At 44.7% G+C, this 24528-nt stretch overlaps 2 protein-coding genes across 5 annotated transcripts in view; one reads left to right on the plus strand and one right to left on the minus strand.

Annotated features, from left to right (window-relative positions):
• On the plus strand, positions 1 to 11682 carry KDELR3 (KDEL endoplasmic reticulum protein retention receptor 3). Of its 3 annotated transcripts, XM_029204321.1 has the most exons (5): positions 1 to 259; positions 4505 to 4605; positions 8122 to 8280; positions 9132 to 9384; positions 10233 to 11682. In XM_029204321.1, the coding sequence occupies exons 1-5, from the start codon at positions 169 to 171 to the stop codon at positions 10271 to 10273; spliced, it is 645 nt and encodes a 214-aa protein (XP_029060154.1). In that variant the 5' UTR covers positions 1 to 168; the 3' UTR covers positions 10274 to 11682. The 3 variants fall into 3 exon arrangements, with proteins under 3 accessions (XP_029060154.1, XP_029060153.1, XP_029060152.1); XM_029204320.1 differs by lacking the exon at positions 1 to 259 and having other exon boundaries at positions 3755 to 4605; XM_029204319.1 differs by lacking the exons at positions 1 to 259; positions 10233 to 11682 and having other exon boundaries at positions 3755 to 4605; positions 9132 to 9446.
• The window catches only part of DDX17 (DEAD-box helicase 17), a 19701-nt gene continuing 6177 nt past the window's right edge, over positions 11005 to 24528 (minus strand). The window contains exons 4-13 of one of the 2 annotated variants that reach the window (XM_029204318.1): positions 23915 to 24048; positions 23544 to 23609; positions 21988 to 22129; positions 21455 to 21615; positions 21191 to 21363; positions 20736 to 20846; positions 20543 to 20604; positions 19146 to 19205; positions 14915 to 15151; positions 11005 to 14069 (exon numbers count right to left, since the gene is read on the minus strand). In XM_029204318.1, the coding sequence (XP_029060151.1) occupies positions 13564 to 14069; positions 14915 to 15151; positions 19146 to 19205; positions 20543 to 20604; positions 20736 to 20846; positions 21191 to 21363; positions 21455 to 21615; positions 21988 to 22129; positions 23544 to 23609; positions 23915 to 24048 (1652 nt within the window). In that variant the 3' untranslated portion in view covers positions 11005 to 13563. Of the gene's footprint in view, positions 14070 to 14908; positions 15152 to 19145; positions 19206 to 20542; positions 20605 to 20735; positions 20847 to 21190; positions 21364 to 21454; positions 21616 to 21987; positions 22130 to 23543; positions 23610 to 23914; positions 24049 to 24528 lie in introns of both variants that reach the window. The other variant, XM_029204317.1, reaches the window with a different exon arrangement.

Raw genomic sequence — 24528 nt, forward strand, 5'->3', positions numbered from 1 at the left:
GTCACCGCCCCGCCAAGAGCGCGCTGGCGGAGCGGCTGCGCCCGGGCGGGACCGCGGAGCTCGGGGGCGCAGGCAGGGGCGCGGGACCCAGAGGCCGGAGCCGGGGACGTGGCAGCCACCTCGCCCGCCAGAAAGTTTCCCAGGAGTTGGCTGAGAGCGGGCCGGACCATGAACGTGTTTCGTATCCTGGGCGACCTGAGCCACCTCCTGGCCATGATCTTGCTACTGGGGAAGATCTGGCGCTCCAAGTGCTGCACGGGTGAGGGGCGCTCCGGGCGGGAGGTGGGGCCCCGGGGGCGGAGGGCCAGCCGCACGCCCCTGCTGCAGGGCTTACGGGGAACCTCCTGAATGTCTGTTGAGGGTGGGCACTTCGGCTTGGGGGTGCTTGAAACTGTTTTTGCGTAGCTCAGCTTCCAAAGAAAACTTAAAATTGTACCATATCACAGAAAAAGGACCCGCGGAAGTTACGGAGGGAAGATGGGCTTGCGCCTCCATTGACCGACCCCCTCTCTCCCCTGCTTGGCATTGCCGCTGCTAGTTGGAAGAGGAGGGGGATAAGGAGGAGGTGACACCCCCTTTGCTGCCCAGGAGCAGCATCCCTTGGGGCCCATTGTTCTATCTGCCCCCACCCAGGGTGGGGACCGGGGCGCGGGGGAGAAGGAGGTGCACACACAGGAAGCGGCTCCAGACCCTCAAGGTCTTCTCTTTTCCTGCCCCCACCACTCTCCCCTCCCCCTCCCGGACTTCCCCCCTCCCCCCAAGTTGGGCCCTCTTTCCTCCCCAGCCAGTGCCTCAGGCGGCTATGATGTGGCAGGAGGGGCACCAGCCAGGCCCAGGTGGGCATGGAGCCGCCCATGAGCAGAAGCCCAGGGAGGGCGGGAGGGGGTCCCCCTTTTGCCCAGCAGTCTGGCCGCCCTGCTAGGGGATTGGAGAAGTTTCAGGGCTGGACTGGTGGTGGCCAAACAGACCCCGTGTATTAAGAGGCTGCTGAGCTGCCTGCAGCCATCTCTGTCCACTGGTGTCCTGGAGGCGCCTGCCCTGTGCTTGGCACCGGGGTGAGGGGATACAGAGACGTGCCCAGGCTCCTTGTGGGCGCCAAGGAGGCAGAGTGGACCCCTGAAGGCTTCATGGAGGGAGCAGCTCTGTGCTGGGTCCTGGAAGACAGGCAGGGTGTCACCCAGGAAGGGTGTGTCGTGTCACAGAGGGCAGGGCATGTCCCAGGAATGGTGAGCAGCCCAATTTCGGGGTGGTCCGGGAGGGAGATGAGTCCAGGGGGGTGGGTGGTCATATGTGAAAGGGCCTTGTCTGTCAAGTAGGGAGTTGGGACTGGGAGCCAAGAAAAGTTGGGGAGCAGGGGAGGGGCTTGGAGGGGACCCTGGAAGCTGTGTGGGGAGGCTGAGAGAGGAAGCAGACAGCGTCGTGGAGGCTGCTGGCCCAGGGGGCTTGGTGGGGGGGAGAGGTGGGTGCCGGTGTGAGGGTCATTGCAGAGGGAGTGATTCCAGACCTGGAGGCCATTCGGGTTTGGGGTCTCCAGGGAAATGGGCACTCACGGGCCCTCAGGTTCCCACTCAGGCGAAGTGGGCCAGGAGCCCTGAGAGCGGCTCCAGTGAGAGGAAGAATCTAGGTTGGACCTGTCCCTGCCACTGGAGGGCCCTGGACGGGGTGAGCAGCCGTGACCAGGAGGGGGCTCTGTTCCCCATCCCACTCTGCCAGGCATTGTACTGGGCACCTGGGATATAACCGGGCAACAGGCAGAGGTCCTGGCCTGGTGGAGCTGAATCTATCAGTGGGAGACCGCCAACCAGCTACAGTGGTAGCAACCAAGTAAATGATACGGTTTGTCAGGGAAGCGAAGTGCTATTGGAAAAGGAAAGGGCGGGTGAGCAGTGGGGCCTGTGTGTGTGCGGAGAGGAATCAGCACAGGCCTGGTTGAGAACGGAGGGGGTGAGGTTCCTGGATGCCAGCCCGTCAGCCCCGAGGAGCAGGGCCTGGTGTGACACCCCTGTGACCCAGCCCCGAAGGCAGGAGACTGGAGCTTCATTCTTGCTCTGCCACGGACTCACTGTGTAACCTTGGGCCTCAGTTTTCCCATCCGTCAAATGGCAGGAGGTCTGTACTTGGCCAGTGGGTTCCCTGAGGGACTCTGGCCGGGTACTGGCTCCTGTTCTCCTCTGTGTCCTGGGGTCTCCATGCGCAGCTTGCTTTGGTGGAAATTATTCACTGCTTTCAAAACAGTGTGAAAAAAACATTGTGCTCAAGATCTCCAGGGCTCCCAAAGAGCTAAGGAAAATGTGAGTGAAGCCCAGGGGCCTGGCAGGCTGGGGATGGAAAGAGGGGAGGAGTGGGGAAAGGCCGAGTGAGGGGGTAGCCAAGCATCCCCACTAGAGCCGCCTGGACCCTCCTGAATGGGGCTGAGGACCCCCCTGGCCAGACCTCAGTGAGGGCTCAGGGATATGGCATAACGAAAGGCATAGCTCCGAGCTGGATCAGTATTGCCTCCTGGACTCCGACCCCCTCCCCCAGGGGGCTCCTTCACCCACAGCCAGCCCCACTGCCAGACCCCCAGGGAGGCACTCGGGTTCTCACTGAATCCTATTTAGTCCTCACGTCAGTCCTGCCCCATTTTACAGTTGAGGCTCAGGGTTGCCATGCTGGTAGGAAAGCTGGCAGGTGGACCCAGCCCTCTCCAGGATATTAGGGGCTTCAGTGGTGTTCATCCTCAGTCGTTAGGATTGTCCCCTCTCCCCAAAATGTCCCTCACCAGAGGAATAATTAGAAAAGGCACAGATCAGGCATACAAAGGAATCAAACCCTGAATCCGGTAATGTCACTTCTTGGTGTCAAACTCCCCAGTAGATCCATCATAGTTAGAATAAAATCCAGGGGTGAGGGGACAAAGGTGAGAGAGGCTCAAGGATGGCTCTTGGTTTTCTACCTTGAGCACAAAGGGGATGATGGTGGCAGAAGAAGGACAGAAGACAGGAGAAGGAGGGGGTTCAAGGGGAGATGGTGGATTTAGTCAGGCAGGAATATATAGGTCAGAGATCCAAGGAGAGTCTGGAGCCAGAGGGTCCCTTGTGTGTCGGATGGGATGGCAAAGGGACAGAGAGAGAAGAGAGGTAGCCCTCTGAGGATTAGGTGTTGAGGAGGACAGGAGTGGCCAGAGGCGGTGAGAAGCCGGCAGTGTGGACAGCCACAGAAACCTGGAGAAAGGTGTGGTTGGGATAGACGGAGCGCTCAGCTGGCTCTTGAGGAGTTGGGTGGGTGAGATAGAGTTGACGTTTGGATGCAGTAACGTGGGCATCGGGGACCATGGGGGTGGTTTGGTGAAGTATCCAGACTGCTGTGGGCTTAATGGGGCAAGAGAAATGGGAGGCAGGGCAACTGCTTGCTTTTACCCAGGAACCACCTCCACGATGTATCAAAAGTGGGCAAAAGTTGACTAAGGAGCATGATGGCTAAATGTAGCCTCGATTCCTGGATTAGATCCTGGAACAGAAAAAGGGCATCAGTGGGAAAACGTGAAAAGTCTGGAGTTCAGTCAATAGTGCTATACCAATGTCAGTTTCTTAGTTTTGGCAAATGTTCCGTGATTGTGCACGGTGTTACCATTAGGGGAAGCTGGGTGAAGGGTAGGACTCTCTGTACTGTCTTTACAACTCTTTACAACTCTTCTGTAAATCTAAAATTGTTTCAAAATAAAAAGTTTAAAGTTTTTATTTAAAAAACTTTAAATAAAAGTTTAAAGCAGATGAGGAAATAGCATGGAAAGTACAAACCCAGTTTTGTCAACTTGATGCGTCCAAATGTGTCATATGTGTGCACATATGTGTTGTGTGTATGTGTGCACCAACAAAGATCTGGAAGATCGCACACTCAGACTTCGGGATTCGGGTGATTGTTGCTTTTTAACTTACATCTCTATGTATTATCTGGTTTTTGTTTTACAATGAGTAAAAATAGTCATAAGTTTTATAACTAGAAAAAAAGCTTTTTTAATCTTTAAAATTTGGAAAAATAAAATAGAATGCTCCCTTGGCCCTGTGCCTTCCTCCACCTGCTGTGGTCTCCCTGGTGAATCAGCACCTTGTAGAGTCTGAGTTGTTCTCCAAAAGATGGAGCTCTGGGGATTGTCAGTGGAACCCTGGGGGTAGAGCAAAGAGGAGCCTTGACACTTACCCCCTGCAAGCCTGACTCTCCCCATCCCCGTGCCCTCCCCAGAGCAGGAACCAAGGCAGGCACGCACAGGGGCCCTGGGAACTTGGTGTTCATGTCTTGATTTGGAGACTGGGTGACAGATTACAGCCTAATGAGAGTAAAAGACTCAAGTGACCCAATGGGAAGGGGTGTTTCCTGGCCCTCTGAGGGTGACAGTGTCCTGGACAGGGTGTCATTATGAAGTGGACACTCTGGAGGCCTTTCCAACTCAGGCTCTGGGCTTCTCGAGTGTGTGTGAGCCTGGCCGTCTGTGTTCTTATTGTCTCCTGTCCCCATCCGGCTACAGGCATCTCCGGGAAGAGCCAGATCCTTTTCGCTCTCGTCTTCACCACCAGGTACCTGGACCTGTTCACCAACTTTATCTCCATCTACAACACAGTAATGAAGGTAAGGGGGATGGGCAGCCATGGTGGGGGGCTGCCAAGCAACCCCCAGACGGTGAGACAGTATACTTGGGGACTCAGGCTGTGGAGCCAGGCAGACCTGGATTTGAATCCTGGCTTTGCTGTTAGCAGCTGTGGGACCTGGGCTTGGGCAAGTCTTCTGGCCTCTGTGGACCTTGGTTTCCTCCTCTACAAAATGAAGAAAAGGTGTACTTACCTCAGAGGATTTTGTTGTGAAAGTTAAACGAGGTAATAAATGTAAATACACAATAGCTGTCATATATTAAAAACTCAATCAAGGTTAGCTATTATAATGGTTAAAAAATAAGCAAAAAATCGGGGCTTCCCTGGTGGCGCAGTGGTTGAGAGTCCGCCTGCCGATGCAGGGGACACGGGTTCGTGCCCCGGTCCGGGAAGATCCCACATGCCGCGGAGCGGCTGGGCCTGTGAGCCATGGCCACTGGGCCTGTGTGTCCGGAGCCTGTGCTCCGCAACGGGAGAAGCCACAACAGTGAGAGGCCCGCGTACCGCAAAAAATCAAACATGGTACCCTGAGCTTTCAGAGAACTTATTTGTCCATTTATCTGACAATCATTTATTGAGCACCTACTGTGAGCTAGGTACCTGAAGGAGATATATGCGGCGCCTATACTCACAGAACCTACATTCTAACCGGGGAGATAGATAATAAAACAAGTAAGAAAAACTGTTTAGGGATAAGGCTATGCAAATAAGTAAAATAGGACGATGTTTCCTTCAATTATAACGAAAGAAGTTTTAAAAACAGGGTTACATGATAGAGAACGACTAGGGAGCTATTTAGGGAGTGTCATCAGGAAGGGCCTCTCCAAAGAGGTGACGTGTAAGCTGAGATCTGAGTGACACAAGGATTAAGCTCAGAGGAGGAGCATTCTAAGCAGATGGAATAGCTGATGCAAAGACCCCCAAGACAGGAACAAGCTTGGTGTATTCAAAGGACAGACAGAAGGCAGGCACGCTGGGAGCTCAGCAGGCGAGGGCTACCTGCTGGTGGTAGGGGTGCCGATAGGGGGCTGGGTGAGGGCAGGTGATCCCGGTGAACAGTTTGGATTTGGTTTTGCCATGGGAAGCTGTTGCTTTGAAGCTTGGTCCTGTTTTATAGACAGAGAAACAGCATCTCTCAGCCCTGGGCCATAGCTGTGAGGTTTGGTTGGGATAAGACATTTTCTGAGATTTTAACCAACCATCCAACACAGTTTAGTGGAAGGAGCCCAGGTTTCAGAGTCAGTAAAGTGGGATGTAACGGTTTGGATGCTGGTAACAGAGACTTGAGTTATTTTAATAAGGTAAGGATTTATTTTTATCTCATTCATAACACAAAATCTGGAAGTGCGTAGTCTAGGGCCGGGATGGCATCTCCTTTTAACTTTCTGCTCTGCCAGCTTTAGTGTAACCAGCACTTGAGCTTGTTACCTGTGCAGTTGCTCAGAAGGGCCCTATGCTTGGTTTAATGCTTTGCTGTTGCCATTTTGAAATACTTATTTTTTAACAAGAAGCCCTGCAAATGATATAGCTAGTCCTGAATGTGATATCTATCCTCAGGTTTGCCTCAGAGTCACAAAATAGGTGCTAGAGCTCCTACCATCACATCACATTCAGGACGGGAAGGAGGAGGAAGGGGAGAAAGAGCAATAGGGTGCCTGTCAGCCGGGTAAGCCCTTTTTAAAGAGCTTTCCAGTGACTTCCATCTACATGTCACTGACCATCCTTATCTGCAAAGGAGGCTGGGAAATTAGTTTTTAGTTGGGCACATTGTCTAATAGGAGTCCTGTTTTTAAGGAAAAAAGGCTACATGGGAGGAATCCTACCTATCTTGCAGGGCTATTGTGAAGATGACATGAGATAATCTGTGTAATGTACCTAGCACCCAGAAGATATTTAACTGCAAGTGAGTTCTCTTTCTCTGTATCAGGGATGTCCCTTTGGGATTCTGGGCATATTGTTCCTGGGATTGGTGGAATGGAGGATGCTGCTACTTGTGCACTGTTGAGCTCAGTGTGAACTACAGCCTGAGGTCCTGAAATCGCTGTCTCCTTAAATCCAGCACAGAAGTAGCAAACACCACCTGCTTAGTTTATTTCTCTGCCCAAGGGTCTGACTTGGGCAGTCCTGGCAGGGGTTGTAAACCCAGCCCTTGCCATGGCTGAATGAGGTCTCGGATCCTCAAAGAGGCCAGTTTCCGAATTTGTGAAATGAAGAAATGATCTCCATTTCATTGATTCATTCACTCATTCCAGCATTTGTTTTGTGCTGGGCCCTGAGTTAGATTCAGAGGTGGACAGGGCATGGACCCGCTTATGGAATCTCCTCTCCTAGGGGATACAGACTGGTACACAGACATTTACAGAACATGTGCTCACAAGCAGCAATGAGTATTTTTATATGGGGGTATGGTGACACAGAGCATGTGTGCCTTGTTCTGGTGAGAAAAGACTTTGAGGAAATAACCTCAGTTTTGAAGTGCAAACATTAGTTTTCTAGGCTAGTGTCCTGGACCAGCAGAGCAGTATCACATACGAACTTGCTAGAAACGCAAAATTCTCAGGCTCGCTCAAACCTACTAAATCAGAAACTCTGGGGGCAGGGGAAGGGGCAGCCATCTATATGATTTTGATGCACATTCAAGTTTGAGAGCCTCTGGCCTACGTTAGAGGCCAGATCATAAAACCATTATATGCTGGAGGACAGCTACTGTAGTTAGAAAAAGAGCACTTTTCTGAAGGACTGATGGTCAACTGATTCAAGTCTTTGTGGAAGAATGCTCTCAAGTCACTGATGCAGATCCAGGAAGTTGAGGCTTTAGAAGAGCCCTGGGGGCTTACCCTGGTGGCGCAGTGGTTAAGAATCCGCCTGCCAATGCAGGGGACACGGGTTCGAGCCCTGGTCCGGGAAGATCCCACATACCGCGGAGCGACTAAGCCCGTGCACCACAACTACTGAGCCTGCGCTCTAGAGCCCTCGAGCCACAACTCCTGAAGCCCGCACACCTAGAGCCTGTGCCGCAACAAGAGAAGCCACCGCAGTGAGACGCCCGCGCACCGCAACGAGGAGTAAGCCCCCACTCGCCACAATTAGAGAAAGCCCGCGCGCAGCAACGAAGACCCAATGCAGCCGAAAATAAATAAATTAAAAATAAATAAATAAATAGCCATGGAATGCCACTAAGTCCCCCGACAAAGACCAATTCTGGTTTTTTTGGCCTAATATTCCACAGTGAGAGGACGCCTGGGCACCTTTGTCTTCATGGTAGCACCATCAGTCCCAGTTAGAAACATGGAGTTACTTAACAAAAAGGTCATTAGCTTCAGATTCTAGGTTCATTGGCCCAAGAGAATTGTGCAAGCACACTTCACCTTTTCCACCTTAAGGCAGAACACTAGCCCTTGGGTTTGGTAGGTCCCAACTCAGGGTGGCTTTGAAGCCCAGCAAATAGGTTGGGAAATGACTTTATCAATTCCCATGTGTCTCTCTCCCTTTTTAGGTGGTTTTTCTCCTCTGTGCCTATGTCACGGTGTACATGATCTATGGGAAATTCCGGAAAACATTTGACAGTGAGAATGACACATTCCGCCTGGAGTTTCTTCTGGTCCCAGTCATTGGCCTCTCCTTCCTTGAAAACTACAGTTTCACTCCTCTGGAGGTAAGGGAAGGGACCCAGACAGAGTACTAACTCCCAAAGGTAAACACACTCCCTAAAGTCCTTACCTCTGGACCCTTGGTAACATCTGGGCTACCTTTCTGCCACAACCATAGCCATTACTCCTGTATTGTTATAAGTTTAGAAATTGCCAATAAGCTATTGACAGTGCTCCTCTTGAAAATGGGCACATCTAAATAGTCGTGTTCATAAACAAAGCAGGCATCACAGCACCACTTAATACTAAGACCCTCTGGCCAACTGGTGATTAGTGGAAATTAGAGCACAGTCCAGACCCAGATTTCAGCTCAGGTCTGGCCTCTGACCCAAGAATCTTTGGGGCAACAAGCATCTGAGGAGATTCTGATGCTGGTGTTCATCGCTTCCATTTTGAGAAACCACAGCCTCAATTAAATCAAGTTTGTATGACAGAATTCTGCAACAATTAAAAATTATGTTCTATAGCAACGTTCATGCTTGTGAAAAAAGCAGTACGCTTGAATCTCTTAAAAATATTTTTTATGTACAAAGAAAGGGGTGGAATGATACACTGATGAAAATAATTAAAAATTTCAAGAACATGATTCTGGGAGTTCCCTGGTGGACTAATGGTTGGGATTCTGGCTTTCACTGCCGTGGCCCGGGTTCAGTCCCCGGTTGGGGAACTGAGGTTCTGCAAGCCACGCGGAGCGGCAAATAAATAAGACCTGAATAAATGGTGAACTAGTTCATCTTAAAAAAAATTCTCTTTTGCTTCACTGTATTCTCTCCAATAAACATTATTTTAGTAACTAAATTCTAAAGATGGCCCCTTCTTGACCAGCCTCCTCTGGCTACTTCTCTCTTTGGCTCAGATCCTCTGGACTTTCTCTATCTACCTGGAATCAGTGGCCATCCTGCCCCAGCTCTTCATGATCAGCAAGACTGGAGAGGCTGAGACCATTACTACTCATTACCTGTTCTTTCTTGGGCTATACCGGGCCCTCTACTTGGCTAACTGGATCAGGCGGTACCAGACTGAGAATTTCTATGACCAAATTGCAGTGGTGTCTGGGGTAGTACAAACCATCTTCTACTGTGACTTCTTCTACTTGTATGTGACCAAAGGTAGGTGCTGCGAGAACAGTGTTGCTGGCACTGTCTCAGTTACCAATCCATTCAATGTTTGAGGGGATATGGAAGTGAACAGAGGCAAGTCTGTGTGCCCCTCATGGTGCTTACATTCTAACATGGGAAGACAAATGTTTTCAGGAAACTGTGCCATGAAAAAATACAGACCAGTAGGATATTTTAGGTACTATGCAGTGTACAGGGAAGACAGCTATGAGATAACATTTGACAAAATACTTGGGTTAGGAAAATATAGGACAAATACATTCCAGAGAGAACAGCTTACGTGTAAGCCCCAAGGCAGGAACCAGCTTGGTATGATAAAGGACAAAAAGGCTAGTACAGTCAACTGTAAACCTAGATATGGCAGGTCAACCAAGATGAATCACCTAGGGCCTCAGTTAGGTCAGGGTAAGGCATTCCCATTGCATTCCAACCACAGACAGCAGCAGCTGGGGTCATCGGAAAACCAGTCCACCAGCCGCTGTGTAGGGTGAAAAGCAGCCAAAGCAGGGAGATGTTCTGCTAGGAGGTGGTCATCAGTGGAAAGAGACAGGGACATTTCTCGAGAGTGGAGCTGATAGGAACTGTCAGTGCACTGGGTGTGAGGTGTGAAATAAAGAAATTGAGGACAACTGCTAGATTCACGGCCTGCCAAGAGGGAGTGGTGGCATCAGTGTCCAAGATGGGGTCAGTGAACCTGTAGTTAAACCTGCAGAGATGTTTCCCCTTGGCTTTAACATCTGAATACATACTGTGAAATAGGCATTAGATACTAAGATTATGCACAAAGTTATAAAGGAGTCCTTTCACGATAGATACTAATTTCAGTCATTTTCTTCTAGTCCTTAAAGGAAAGAAGTTAAGTCTTCCAATGCCAATTTGAAGGTCCTCAGAGATGTTCTACACCTTAACATGGACACGAAGCAAACTATTTGAAGTGTTCTCCTGGTGACTTTTACATGACTGAGACCAAATGTTAAAACTGAAGTCAGAAAAATGCTTAGTGTGGAATTCAGCAAAGCGCTGATCATTCTATCTAGAAGACCTTCTCATCAGTATCTCCCTTAAATTACAGAGGTACTTAAAACTTGGGCCAATTACATAAGTATGGTACCCTCACAATGTCAACTGGACCATCATGAAAACCTTAGGTGTTTAACCCACGAATGGATCAAGTCAACTGTTGCTCTCTAAGGGCCTAGTGTGAGACTCATGCTAAGGAACAGCCAATCCCAATCTGGAAATACACCCCGCTGTGTATAAGGCAAAAGCCCCAAATGCAGGTCACAGACAGCCCTAAGTATTAGGAGTGTACTGTTGCGATTAATTCTCACTTTCCAGGTAGGAGGCCATCAAGCTTAGGAGTCAGGACACAGAGGTGATAGGACAGGTGGGAAATGTCATGAGGAAACGAATACCCCAGGCTTTACCTACTAGGTACTGTCTTGTTGCTCTCAAATTTTCGCACTAAGAACAATTAATCCCACCCCCCCCTTCACATTTTTAGGTGCTAAGGTGTTAGTCAATCAACATGGTCTTGAAGCAAATAAAAACTCTTAAGAGACTGTCACTGGCCTGTAGTCAGAATTTTTTAAGCAATAAAAATCTCACACCTTATTGTCAAGTGTTTTATTTATACCTACAAAAGAAACAAGATGGTATCAAAAGGACAATTTACAAACTAAGAATAGTAACATAAGCTCTTAAGCTCTTAGCATCCTGTGCCTGAACATCGTACATCTACAAATCTTTCAAGTCTTAACGCAACAGGAATGTGTTCAGAAACCAGCAAGGACATAAATAGAGAGAGCACTGATCCCAAGCAAAAGCCACCAACCTTTTAGATGAGAGAAGTCCACACAATGAATTGTTAGGGAGGGACTGGGGAGAAGCAGCCCCACAGCTTAATATAGAAATCCTTTCCCTAAATGAGTTTCAATCATGAGTACAATAATTAGCATCAAATGAGGATTCTTCTGCTCACATTCTGAAGCAAAGGCAGAACCTGAATTATGAGTGGCAGACATAGAGGCAGAAGACTTAACTCTGGAGCTATACAGGAAAAACTACTAGATTTCAGCTGTGCTCAGGCCACAATAGCTTTTGAGTTTTGGGATATGCTGTTATTTTGACTTTATGATTACAATATCCCCGGTGGAAAAAGGAAAGCAAGTAGCAGACCAAATACCGCTTGCTTGCCCAGAGACCTTGCCCGCAAAGGGATGCTTTCAAGACTTGCAAGAGAGTAGGACACACCCTGTGGTGGCACCTTTGTGTTAAAAAAAAATAAAATAAAAATCGGAATTTTGGTATAGAAGAAAAATGCCTATAATGGAGTAATCAGTGCTTAGACTTTTTTTTTTTTTTTGGGGGGGGGGGGCACTTTGGTTTGAAAGCACAGAGTGGTGTTGCCATGTTTTTCCTGTGCCTACCATCCTCCCTCAGCCTCAACTTCTATAAGGAAGAGAAAAAGAAGTTAAGAAAGAAGAAAGTGGGGGGGTGGGGGGAGATATCAAAGTTCTCACATGCATACATTTCAGCTTATGCTGACAACCTACCTGTATGTCGCACATTCAACCACACTTTCAGTACCCCTCAGAAACAATCCCTTCTCTCTCCCTGAAGAATTTTAAGAGGAAAACAAAAACCTCAAGTATTTAGATATTTTGATCTTACAAACCAGCAAGCAATCTCAGGCCTAAGCCAAAGAATGCAGTGGAGGCTCCCCCCTTTAACTACACTGTGAATGAACAGTATCAATAACAGTATTAAAAAATTAAGTCCCACGCTAGATACGAAGAGATTTCTGAGGCTGTCTGATCTCCCTGTCCTGTTACAGTGAACACAAGAGCAGAAAATTCTTTCCAGGCCCATCTGCTATATGAAGTCTCAGTAAAACGGTTGGTATTACTATGAAGGGGACAATCTCACCTACCTTTCAGGTGGAGGAAAAGTAAAAGGACTTGGACTTTAGTCCACTACCTACCTGTAAAAAGCTGAGTGCAAAAGGATGCTGAGGAAAATCTGCACCCAAAAGCTGTTACAAAGCACTGCAGAGAACGGGAGTATGAAGAGAGTAAGAGTTCTTAATAAACCCTTAAGACCCTTCAAGATAACTTGGCCAAAAGGGCTGAGTAGCTGGCAAAGGGTTGCTTTTACTCTAGCTCTACAAATACTGAGTTTAAAAAGAAAACCTGCCCACGGAGTATACTGTTTATAATTAAACGTGGTTCTCACTCTGCAGGTGAATGCATATTTAACTGGTTCATAAATTTCCAATGAGCATTTACGTTCATTCTGCTCACAGCAGCTGTCTGGTTGGAAAATGAATTTCACAGATGGTCCCTGGTAATATGGGGAAGAAAAATATGCAGCTTCCACCCAGATGCGGAGATGCTACATTTAACCATGACAATAAACATTTGGGGTTTTTAATTTAAAGGATACACTTAAAGAAACTCAAGACTCAGCAATTTAATTTCTAACCTGACAACTAAAATGGTTATTTTTCAGTAATTGGGAAGGGGGAAGGCAGAGTGTAAGGGAGACAAAGCCAATTAGGAATTTTTAAAAAAACTGTCAAATGCACTTAACAAGCAATCAGCCAAAATGACAATGGCAAAGCACTGTCTTAAAAACTCATCAGGCCTGAGGAACCCTGTCCCAGCTTGAAAAACATTAAAAAGCATTACAGAAAATGTGCAGGGAACTCCCTCTTGGTTTTCTATTCCAGTAACGAGAGCAATTTAAAGCACAGATGCCGTCTTCTTCTGCAGAATTCAACCCTCTACCCCCCCCCCCCCCCGACCGCAACTCAGGACAACAAAAAATGGGCTCCCACAAAAGGGCCTAACACCTTACTTTTTCTTTTAAAGATGAAAAATAGCTCGAACATCCTCGACATGCAAGAAGCTGGGGGGAAAAATCTCTTCCAGTCGGCTATACATATATATATACTTTTACAAAATCTGTTATTACAGACTGGATCATTTTGGCAGGCAGAAAAAACCTGGCAGTGAATTCTAACTAATCTGCATGAAAGACAAATCACAATGGTTGGGGAAAAAAAATTAAAAAAGAAAAAGAAAGAAAAAGGGAAGAAGAAAAAAAGGAAAAGATAGCGTTCCTTTAAATGTAGTTAAGTCTGCACAAGTCACTACCACCTGAGTGGCTTCATTTACGTGAAGGAGGAGGGGGAGGAGGAGGGGGTGGGTACTGGTAGGCAGTCTGCCCCATGTAACCTATCATATTGGTAGCTCCCGGAGGCTGTGCAAACTGTTGTGACATCAGTGGCTGTGGCTGCTGCCCAGACCGGCCCATCCCACTAAACTGCTGGCTAGAGCTCTGTGAACTTCTCCCAGTTGAGGTGGTGCTACTGGCCCCATAAGTGCCAGCACCATATTCTTGGGCTGTGTAACCACTTGTGCCATAAGCAGCTGCCCCATAGGTGCCTTGACCATAGGTGTATTGGCCTGCTTGTGCTCCAAAGGCAGAATTTGGACTTCCATAGCCACTACCGTTAGCGTAACCGGCTCTATCGGTTTCACCACGATCCCGATAGCTTGCAGAGTCTCTCCGGCCACCATCTTTGACCCCTCGAAGCCTCCGGTCACACTCATCCTGATACATCAGGTTGGGATTGTTGGCTGAAGAAGTGGTCCGGTATCGAGAACGACCTCCTGATGAGGACACAAGGAATTTTCAATACTACGTATATGATCCAAACATAACCCCATGTAAAAATGCTACTCAGTACAAAAGTATTCAATATTCTTTCTCGATCTTTAATTAAGCGCTAGGCCAGCTTCCAAATCAGCACTTTATACTCAAAAGAACGGTAAACATTATTAAAGGATATTCAACTTCTCACCTTTTAGGCCCTTTCTTTATTTGAGGATTACCAAGAAACAGACTCTTCCAAATGTAAGAAAAATGGTAAGGACGGTTTAAAAAACAAAAAAAGGCATGCAGCTAAGTTCATACGACCACAAAGGGATCCTCTACTAGTGCACACTGGTTCTCAAATGTTGCTTTGCACACCTAATTGCATCAGAATCATCTCACAAGTTTTAGGGGAAAAGTTCAGGTTTCTAGTTCAATTCCAAACCCACTTAAAAAAAACAACAACTGCATTTTAAAAGCCTCGAAGGGAATTCTGATGTAAAGCTTCAACATACAGCAAGTGGGGGGAAAACATCCTATCAAACCTATCAAACTTGTAGGCAGGAAACCCAGATCCTACTATATTTTGCAACTGTCCAATTCAGAGCCAGTAACTATGCCTGTCTCTACTACCATGAAATGGTATAAAATTACTGACTTCTCCATATGGAAAACCAAAAACCTAACACACTACTAAGGCTATGACAGGCTCCCAAGCTTCATATTGTCTTACTTAGAAGAGATTATGAAAAATTATTAAGCAACATACATTAACCTTCACTGGCTTAAAGAAACAAGGCACAATGAACACACAAAAACGATACCTTGGCAGTACCTGGAAAACTCCAGGACTTACCCTTACCCCCTCCTCCGCCGCCTCCTCTGTGGTCCACCAGCTGCATCAGTTTTGGATTGATAGCTTGATTAGCCTCTTCCAGCACTTTGATCAACTCTCTGGCCTGCTTTAGGTTCCCTGGGGTGAAGAAGGTATAGGCGGTGCCCTTGTTGGTGCTACGGGCTGTTCGGCCAATACGGTGCACATAATCCTCTGAACTGTTTGGATAGTCATAGTTGATCACAAACTTCACATCTTCCACATCTTCAAAGCCAATGATGAGTCAGTGTGTAGGTTGATGTGGCAGGGAAAGAGAAGGTAAAGGACATGCCAACAACAGGTGGGAAGCACGAATGCAGATGACAGCAAGAGGAGAGAAGATTAAGTTAGTAACCACTCTGAACAGGAACAAAAAAAGACTCATCCCAACAGAGTAAAAGAGGATTAATGATGCTTGAGACATGCAGAGGAAGCAGCATCTTTACCAGCTGTAAAACCCTAAGGAAATCCCATTCAACCATCCAAACTCCTGCCTCTTCTGTATCTTAAGCAATATACTGACAGGAGTTGTACCAAATTCCAGTTCCATCCTTTTCAAAACTGGAATGTAGAAAGTGGTACCATCATTAAGCTACAAGGCCAAATCACTTCTACTCTGTTGGGAGAAGCCTGGCAAAATCTACCAGTAATATAACAAACTTACCTTTAAACCAGTCACAGAGCAAAATGAAAAGAAAAGAAAACAAAAACAAAAACAAAAACTTCATATACTTTATTACTACATTTCCATGGAGACTTAATTAAGATATTTAGATTAAAAATTTTTTGCTTATATTAAAAAAAAAAACAAAACTGATCAGAGCCAAAGTTAAATACACACTTATTTTCCTTTGCAGAAATATCCAAATTACCTTTCCTCTTTCAATCACCACAAGAGCACATTACACTAAAATTTCACTGTACTACCAAGCCCAGCTCTGCCAAATGAGGTTTTTTCTCAACTCAAGGTTACTTCAACTCAGTCCTTGCTTCAATTATCAAAGATTGTCTATGTAACCTGGAAAATTAAACAGCCAAAGAGTGTGGGAAAAACCATGAAACCTTGAGACACAAGTTTAATGTTCTGTCCACTGCTGGGAACTGGATTGAATAACCTCCTAAAGCTTAAAGTATGTAAATGTTAGTGTAATGCTTTCAGCTAAATGTATATTTTTACCTACTTAAACAAACAAATTTAAGAATATAACAAAGAATCCTAATGTTTTGTGGAAAAAATCTGCATTTTACAAAGAATATTCAGAAAATATCCTAGATAAAACACAGATTTTTGTGATATAAATAATTAAAAAACATTCTCTGTTTGTTACCAGACCGATGCACACTCCCTCCTCCTTTGGGAAACCGCTGCAGCCGATCCCGTCTCTTTGCCTTTTATTTTTGGCGGCCTCCTTTCGAAAACTCCGCCTTCTGACACGGGACCACTGGAGCGCGGGGAGCATGCATCAAGGGTCCGTGGCAGTGAGAAGTCCCCACACACGCTCGCTCTGTGAACTGGCTTAGATGCTTCTCTGTAGCCCCATTTGGTTGCCAAGCGCCGGAGAACCTGGGTTCGGGTAAAAATTTCAGGTCCTCCAACGCCTCCCCCAAGGATAATTGGGGTGATTGTAGAAAAAAATAATTAATAAAAAAAATGTAAGTTACATCCAAAGGGTCAGACTGCATCTATTGCCCAGACTGGATTAATTTCAGGGGGAAAGGGGAGATGATTTAAAAAAAAAAAAATTCAGCTGTTGTTAAAGGGCCTGTGAAGAAAGGGGCATTATGTCTGTTTCTTATTACAATAAAGGCTCCTCAGTCTTTACTGACCCCTAAAGTCCTGAAATCACACCAGAAAGACGAGAAGGCACTTATCACAGGGGGCAGCGTGAGTCTCCGGCTAGGGTCGTTGAGGTAACAAAGGGAAAACAAAAATTTACAGGGCCAGGATGGATGTGAGGCGGGGGGGAATGGGGAATTATGCTCCATGACCACATCTTCAGGGCTAGGATAAGGCTCCTTACTCACTCCCACTGTGTATGACCACAGGCAGCAGAGCAGGTTGAATTACTGCACTGGATGCACAGATGTGTGCTTTCCTAGCAGAAAGCACTGGGGACTGGAGTCAACAGTTCAGCTATCAACACTTGGGAATACTTCTGGAAGGGTTCAGTAGTGGGCAGACATAGTGCAAGTTCTTCATACTAGAAAGGTGTCTTGCGTGTGCACAGATAGAGCTGGCTGAGGGCACATAAGAGCAAGCGCAGAATTTGTTTCTCTCCAGTCTAGTCTAGCCTGCCCTGATGTTATTTGTGCACTGTCACAATATTACCTTGGTGTCTTTAGAGAAGATGCTGTTGCAGGGTAAGAAATCAAAAAGTTAATGTTTTGGCCAGCTGCCCAGGGTAAGAACTTTTTGTCTGACAAGCCCTATGACATGGCCTGAATCTCCAATCACTAATTGGGAGGGGCTGAGACTAGTCAATAGGCTCATCTAGAGCTGCTTCGGGCCAATGTAGATTTGCCTCGGCCATGTACTGAGTGATCTGCAGCTGCTATCAAAGCTTCTGTTAAAAAACAAAACAAAATAAATTCAATACTTTTAGTTTAACAGTGTGTAGTTTAAACAAAAAAAGGAAAAATAAAAAATATCCCACTGGAAAGGGAATAAACAGTGGTTTCCGGAGGATGACTATTATAAAATTATGGGAATCGAAGAACTTACCTGAAGGGAACATTTAAGAGGCCATCGCTCGACAGGAAGTGAAAAAAGGCCTGGTGACTCAGCTGAAAATTGCACCCCTGTCTAATGAGGTAGAAGCCTTCACTTTCCAGGATCTTGTAGGACCTTGGTCAGCATTCTGCCATTTTGGTGGGTTTTCCCCTTCCTTTTGATTTTTTACAAGGCAGCAAACAAAGGGGCCCAAACAAGCACTGATGCTGAGTAACAAGAAACAGACTCAGATACCTTCCCTCTCCCCTCTCTTGGATGAGTGGGGGTGGGACGAAGAGTCTATAAGTTATTCTAATGGCAGCCAATTGATTTGGTTTAGAAATGCAGGGGGACATGGAACAAATATTTTAAATTGTCTAGGCAAGATGCACAAAGAAGCTACCAGCACATAGCAAGCCTGTTTAAAAACCACCATCACTGAAAGCTTTTATGTAAACTGCTTTCAGGCCTCAGCCTCTTCTCCCAACAGGTCCAAGTTCTAACCGCACAGATCCAGACATGACCTCAGAGGGCAGAGACAATTTTTCAGTCATGGCTGCAAGTCACCACCTCTGAAGGAGGGAATGATGAGTGCAATGTTTAAAAAGCCTTCATTACTTTTGTATTCCAGTTTGAATACTTGCTCTCTTTATGTTGAATATCATAAGGGAATATGGTGCTTCTCGCCTTCCTGGGCAAGAAATTAGTATCTGTCAATAATTTAAAAATATCTTTGTGACAGAAATACTCTATCATTTTTAAAAATATAGTAAGTTTTGAGTTACACCTGTTTTTCTCAGAATAATGGGCTAAAGTACCACAAAATATCTCTGAATACCTTAAATCGTAATGGGTTGAAAACTCCAGAACATCAACTTCAAATTAAGTTCTTCAATCGGAAGACAGCGCATCGATGATATGAGTATGGGTGGGAGGAGGGGATAACTGAGTGCTCATGATAGTTTTACTTCAGTAAATTAAATTGGGCAATGCAGATTTAATTGCTGAAAGATATCATATCTATAGATTTACTAAATCCCAAGAATATATTAGCACTTATGGAATTGGACATCCGCAGATAGATTGGTAAAGGGGAAAAAAATAACTGAAGAAACTAGCTTCTAATAGCTAGGTTCAATTGGGCTCATTTTATTCACCCAGAATATAGAATAAAACCAGGAAGAAGTTGAGCTGTGCAAATGAACGTCTCCTCTCCCTCTACCGGTTTAAACAGTCATGCCTAGGCCTTGCTGCAGACCAAAGCCTGTTTGTTAGGAGCAGGAAGAGACTTTGAAAATAAAAGGAAAAAAACCCCCCAAAACAAACAAAAAACCCACCAAGGTTAAAAAAAATCATGGGGGGAAGGGGAATCACGTACTTTGTATGTAATTCTTCTCTTTTAAATATTTATCTAAACACACGTATATGCAACTCTAATGTGAAAAGACAAGCAAATCTTTTAACCAAAAGATACATATACCATTGACAGAGACACCTATCTATACAAACCTAGCCCACGGGAGGCTACATCTGTGGCAATGAGAATGGGAGCCTTTCCAGAACGGAACTCTGCAAAACAAGGATAGTACCATGAAAGCAAGTTATAAAATTAAGGCTACACCGTGATATATCTTAAAAAATGACCAAATAAACATTCCCAGCTATCTGGCCTTCTTACCCTATCATATTAAAACTTCAAGTAATGGTGTAAGAACACGCCAGGCTCTTTTAAATTTAAAGATAATAGTAATTCTTTTGAAAATATTTATTATACTCACCTTTAGCAGAGGAGCAATAGATCAAAAAATTTACCTCTAATAATGAAGTACCATTAAAATGGTGTGGCAATGTGTAACAGAATTAACATGAGCTGGAAATTTTCTTCCCTTAAATTATGACAGCAAAGTTGTCTCCCAAATAAAACAACACCAAAAGTGGGGGTGGGGGAGGGGGTATGAAAAGGGAGGAAGTTCAAAAGATGTGGAATGGGGCTTCCCTGGTGGCGCAGTGGTTGAGAGTCTGCCTGCCGATGCAGGGGACACGGGTTCGTGCCCCGGTCTGGGAGGATCCCACGTGCCGCGGAGCGGCTGGGCCCGTAAGCGATGGCCGCTGAGCCTGCGCGTCCGGAGCCTGTGCTCCGCAATGGGAGAGGCCATAGCAGTAAGATATATACTGGTCTCTGCCCTCAGTTCCTGGCACAGAGCTCCGAAAACCCTTGTAAAACAGGGATGCTAGGAGAATCTTTTATTCTAATACTTAAGTCTTTGACCCTGGCCCCTGAACAAGAGTTCCTAAACAAGAACAAGACAGGAATCTTTGTTCTAGTGAAAAGACACTTGATGGGCTCCAGAATAGCTCCTGGATGGACGCTGTTCACCAGAAAGACCAAGCCATGATCAGAGAAGCTTGGAACTTTGAGCCCCACTCTGGAGAGGAGAGGGAGACTGAGTTAACGTGATGAAGCCTCCATTAAAAGCCCATAAGTATGGGATGTGGGGAGCTTTCAGGCTGGTGTACATATCTATAAAGACAAGACCTCATTAGATAAAGGGTGGTCTAAGTGGTGAAAAAGTGGTGTAAAGAACCAGCACTAACGACCTTGAAGTATGGTGATGACAAAAATGCCCCCAATATTCAATTAACTAGAGCAGAGCTAGGCAAACCCTGGTCTTTTGGTCAAATCTGGCACAATGCCTATTTTTGCAAATAAAGTTTTGTTGGAACACAGCCAGGCTCTTTACATAATGCCTATGGCCATTTTTGTGCTACAACAGCAGAGTTTAACAGTTGTGACACAAAACACTATACAGTCTGCAAAGCCGAAAATATTTACTACCTGGCTCTTTACAGAAAGTGTGCCAATCCCTGAAACAGAGTGTAAGAACAATGCTTAGTTTTGAACTCACCATTAAGTACCCAATCTCTTTCTGGTTGACTCTTGTCTCCATGGATACACATAGCTGGCCAACTGTCAGAAGAAAAGAGCAAAGTACATGTTTGGCATTGCTGAAATATTATACAACATTCACAACACCAATTTAGAAATTCCTACTGAACTATAAAATCTGAGGCAAATAATTACCTCAGTGCTGCACTCACCCATCTCTGCGCATCCTTCGAGTGAGGTCATCACAGCGTCTTTTTGTCTCTACAAATATTATTGTCTTATTTTCCTTTTCAGCCATTATTTCCTCCATGAGTTGGATCAACCTGAAAACAAGACCAAACAATTCAGTCATCCAGAGAAGACCCCCTACACATCACGCAGAAGCTATGTTTGCATTATCAACCCTCCAAAGCTTTAGTACTTTCTTTTCAAATTACTTTCTCTGTAGCTGGTAATTATCAGAACTGGGATTCAAATCCAAGGATCCAGAATCCTTGCCTTTAACCACAAGCTCTGATGAATAATATAAAGAATGGATTGTTGGAAAGCTAGCAATGCTTTTAATGTTTTCAAGCCTAAAAAATACTGGCTTCTATTAACACTTTAGTTTTGGAGGATTATTAGGAAAGGTTTATCAGCATCATCAAAACAGTGAAATCTTTCATACTTGTGGTCTTTTTCACTTTCCATGCAGACATCCACAATCTGGAGGATGTTGTGGTTGGCACTCAACTCCAGATTGCCTACGTTGATCTGGGTGTAATCACGAAGGAAATCCTCTGCAAGCTGTCTTACTTCTTTTGGCCAGGTTGCACTCCACATTAATGTCTGCCTATCAGGCTATCCGGAAAGGAATGGAAAGGCTTTCTTTTAGATTAAGTAACTACTACAGGCAAAGGGTATAAGACAACGAATTATCAGCTTTACACACCCTGATTTGGTCAACAATTTTACGAATCTGGGGTTCAAAGCCCATGTCAAGCATTCTGTCAGCCTCATCCAGTACAAGGTAAGTACATCGGCGAAGATTTGTCTTTCCTGACTCCAGGAAATCTATCAGGCGGCCAGGAGTAGCTATACAGATCTCGACACCTGTAAAACAAATCCAAAGATCTATCCAACTAAGAATTCTTTACACACTGTTCAAGCCTCAGCAAACTAAGAAGCACCAACTCTGGTGGTTGTACTCAGTGCTACAGAGCACTAACTTTTAACACAGTGCCTGGAAAAGCATGATGTAACAAAAATTTATGTATAATTATCCGAACCTCGACAAAGTTTAAGTCTAGTCACACTGAACTTCCCTAAAATAGCATTTTAACCATATTTGAGAATTGCTAAGCTGCTGAAATACTGATCTCCCCCCATCAACCAGAATCCACTGTTTTCTTCTTCAATTTCATTTACAGAAATTGATAAAATGAGAGAAACTAATAATTCTTAAACACTAATTTTTAAAATTACCTCTCTCCAAGTCTCGAATCTGGGGACCTTTAGGAGCACCTCCATAAATGCAAGTGCTCTTCAATCTAGAACATTTGCCATAGTCATCAGCCACCTGCTGTACCTGCTGGGCAAGCTCTCTGGTAGGAGCCAGAACTAGACACTAAAACAAACAAACAAACAAATTACTTGAGACACCTATCCCAAGTTTTAGGAGGAAAAGAAAAGTACAAAAAGGTTATTTAATTCTCTATTGTTTAATTTGGTACTTTCAAGTATGTGATGGGGTGAGGAGTTGGGAAGGCAGGGGGTCTAAGACAGTACACTGAAGTGTGGCAAAAATTATGAGAACTAATACCTGGCATGTGGTATGATGGTTGACTTTTGACACATGATTCATTACCGTTATGTGTGCTAGGTAAGTAGATTTACAGACGGTATTACCTAGTTTTAACTAAACAACTCACAAAATGAGTAAGTAGCTATAAAATATTCCTGCAAAACCATGGATTAAATATTAGCAACAAACTGGGAGATTGGGATTGACATATATACACTAATATGTATAAAATAGATAACTAATGAGAACCTGCTGTATAGCACAGGGAACTCCACTTCGCTGTACAGCAGAAACTAACACAGCATTGTAAATCAACTGTACCCCAATTAAAGAAAAAAAAAAAAAGAAACAGATGAACAGGAAATGAGCAAAGCTGACACTTTTCTGACATCAAGTTTAAGCTCTTAGCCAGGCACATTAGGCAAAAACAAGGATGACTTATACACAACGTGACAAGGAGCTGGCCAAAAACTACAAAATTAAGACACTTTGAAACAGGTATCATATATACTGTTAACAATGACTCTCACTTGGTGTACTGATCCATTAGACATTAACTAATGACAATAAAGCTAACTGTATTAGCCATATGGAATACATTACATATTATGTTAATGAAAGGTAATGCATTATTTCTTGTTGTGAATACACTGAGACATACTATAATAACGTATTCGTAAACATATACAGTGAGTGCAAGCTCTATTAAAAAAAAGTTAAGAATGTACATTCAAAATGTTTGAAGACCACTACTGAAATCTTACAGTAAATAGCATAAATGAAAATGATCAAACAAGAAAATCATGCTGCTCTGTAAACATTTACAGACGCATCACTTAACCACAGAAAATACACATCCCAAACCCGACTCAGCCACAGGGCAAGGATCTCATTTCATACTTTTTTATCTCTCATAGCATCAATGAGCAATTAAGAATTGCATTTGAATTTAATGCAGAGTAAATGCCTCTATATGAAGGTAATGGGCATAACTGTTAAAAGTACAAGTAGTTCAAATTCAAGCTCAGCCATTTAATTCCTATATGACCCTGGGCAAGTCATTTAATTGCATTGTGTCTAAAATTTATCAGTAAGATAGACATAATCTCTCTTCCGGATACAGAAGGTAGGGTTGAGGATGAAATCTGAGAACATATGTAAAGCACAGTGCCTGAAACACAATAATCATTAAGTTGTAGTCATTCTTAGAAGTGTAAACAAACTGAAACACACTTACAATTGGGCCATCTCCTCTTTCCAAGTAAGGCTGGTGGTTAATATGAACAATAGCAGGCAGCAAATACTGGGGTGGGGGGAAAGAAGGACAGTGTTATACCAAAACTAAGCCATTATATTAATTGTTCTAAATTATCACAGTAATTGATAATGCCTAAGTAACTAGGAAAGGGAAAACAGAACTCACAACTGTTACACACATGTGCAATGTATATTTGAACACAAAATGCTTCCACATATTTCAGATAGCTAAAAAAGCTGAAATATTATCCCTATCTGAATTAGAATTTCAAGAATTGAGAACATATGGAGTATTTACAATAGCAAAATAAGTTACCACAATATTAAAAATCTTCCCTTGCTGGTACATACCGCCAATGTCTTCCCAGAGCCAGTCTGAGCAATGCCCACCATATCCCGGCCACTAAGAGCCAAGGGAAATCCCTGGCACTGAATTGGAGTTGGTTCTGTGAAGTGCTGATCCATCAACACATCCATTACGTATTCTGTACGAAAATCGATATTACTACTTTAAGTAAAACTAAGGACCCACAGCCAAAAGAAATTTAAAAAACTGTTAAGCTCATTGAAGGGAGGATTTACCCAGCTTTACATCTCTCCAAGTATTGTTTTTTTCTTCAGTACTGAATCTTTGACCTGTTACTTACTACTTCTCAAGAAGGCTACTGCCACAGCCATCTACCCTTACCCTCGAAAACCTGAAAACCACTGCTCTGAAGTATTTAACATGGTAATGACTACCATGGTACATGGTAGTCACTTATTGTTTATCTAATTCAAATTTTAACCAGCTAGAAAGCAATTTCATTTTGCTGTTTTCTAAAAAGTAGAGGCAAAATCCCAGGGAAAGATGGGGAAAAAAAGCAAAAAACCCCAAAAGTTCTAAGCAGAGAACACATGAGCATTAAAAATAAAACAAAACAAGGCTTCCCTGATGGCGCAGTGGTTGAGAGTCCGCCTGCTGA

Source organism: Monodon monoceros, unplaced genomic scaffold, assembly GCF_005190385.1.
Source record: "Monodon monoceros isolate NGI ecotype Baffin Bay Population unplaced genomic scaffold, NGI_Narwhal_1 Super_Scaffold_6, whole genome shotgun sequence".
NCBI classification, from domain to species: domain Eukaryota; kingdom Metazoa; phylum Chordata; class Mammalia; order Artiodactyla; family Monodontidae; genus Monodon; species Monodon monoceros.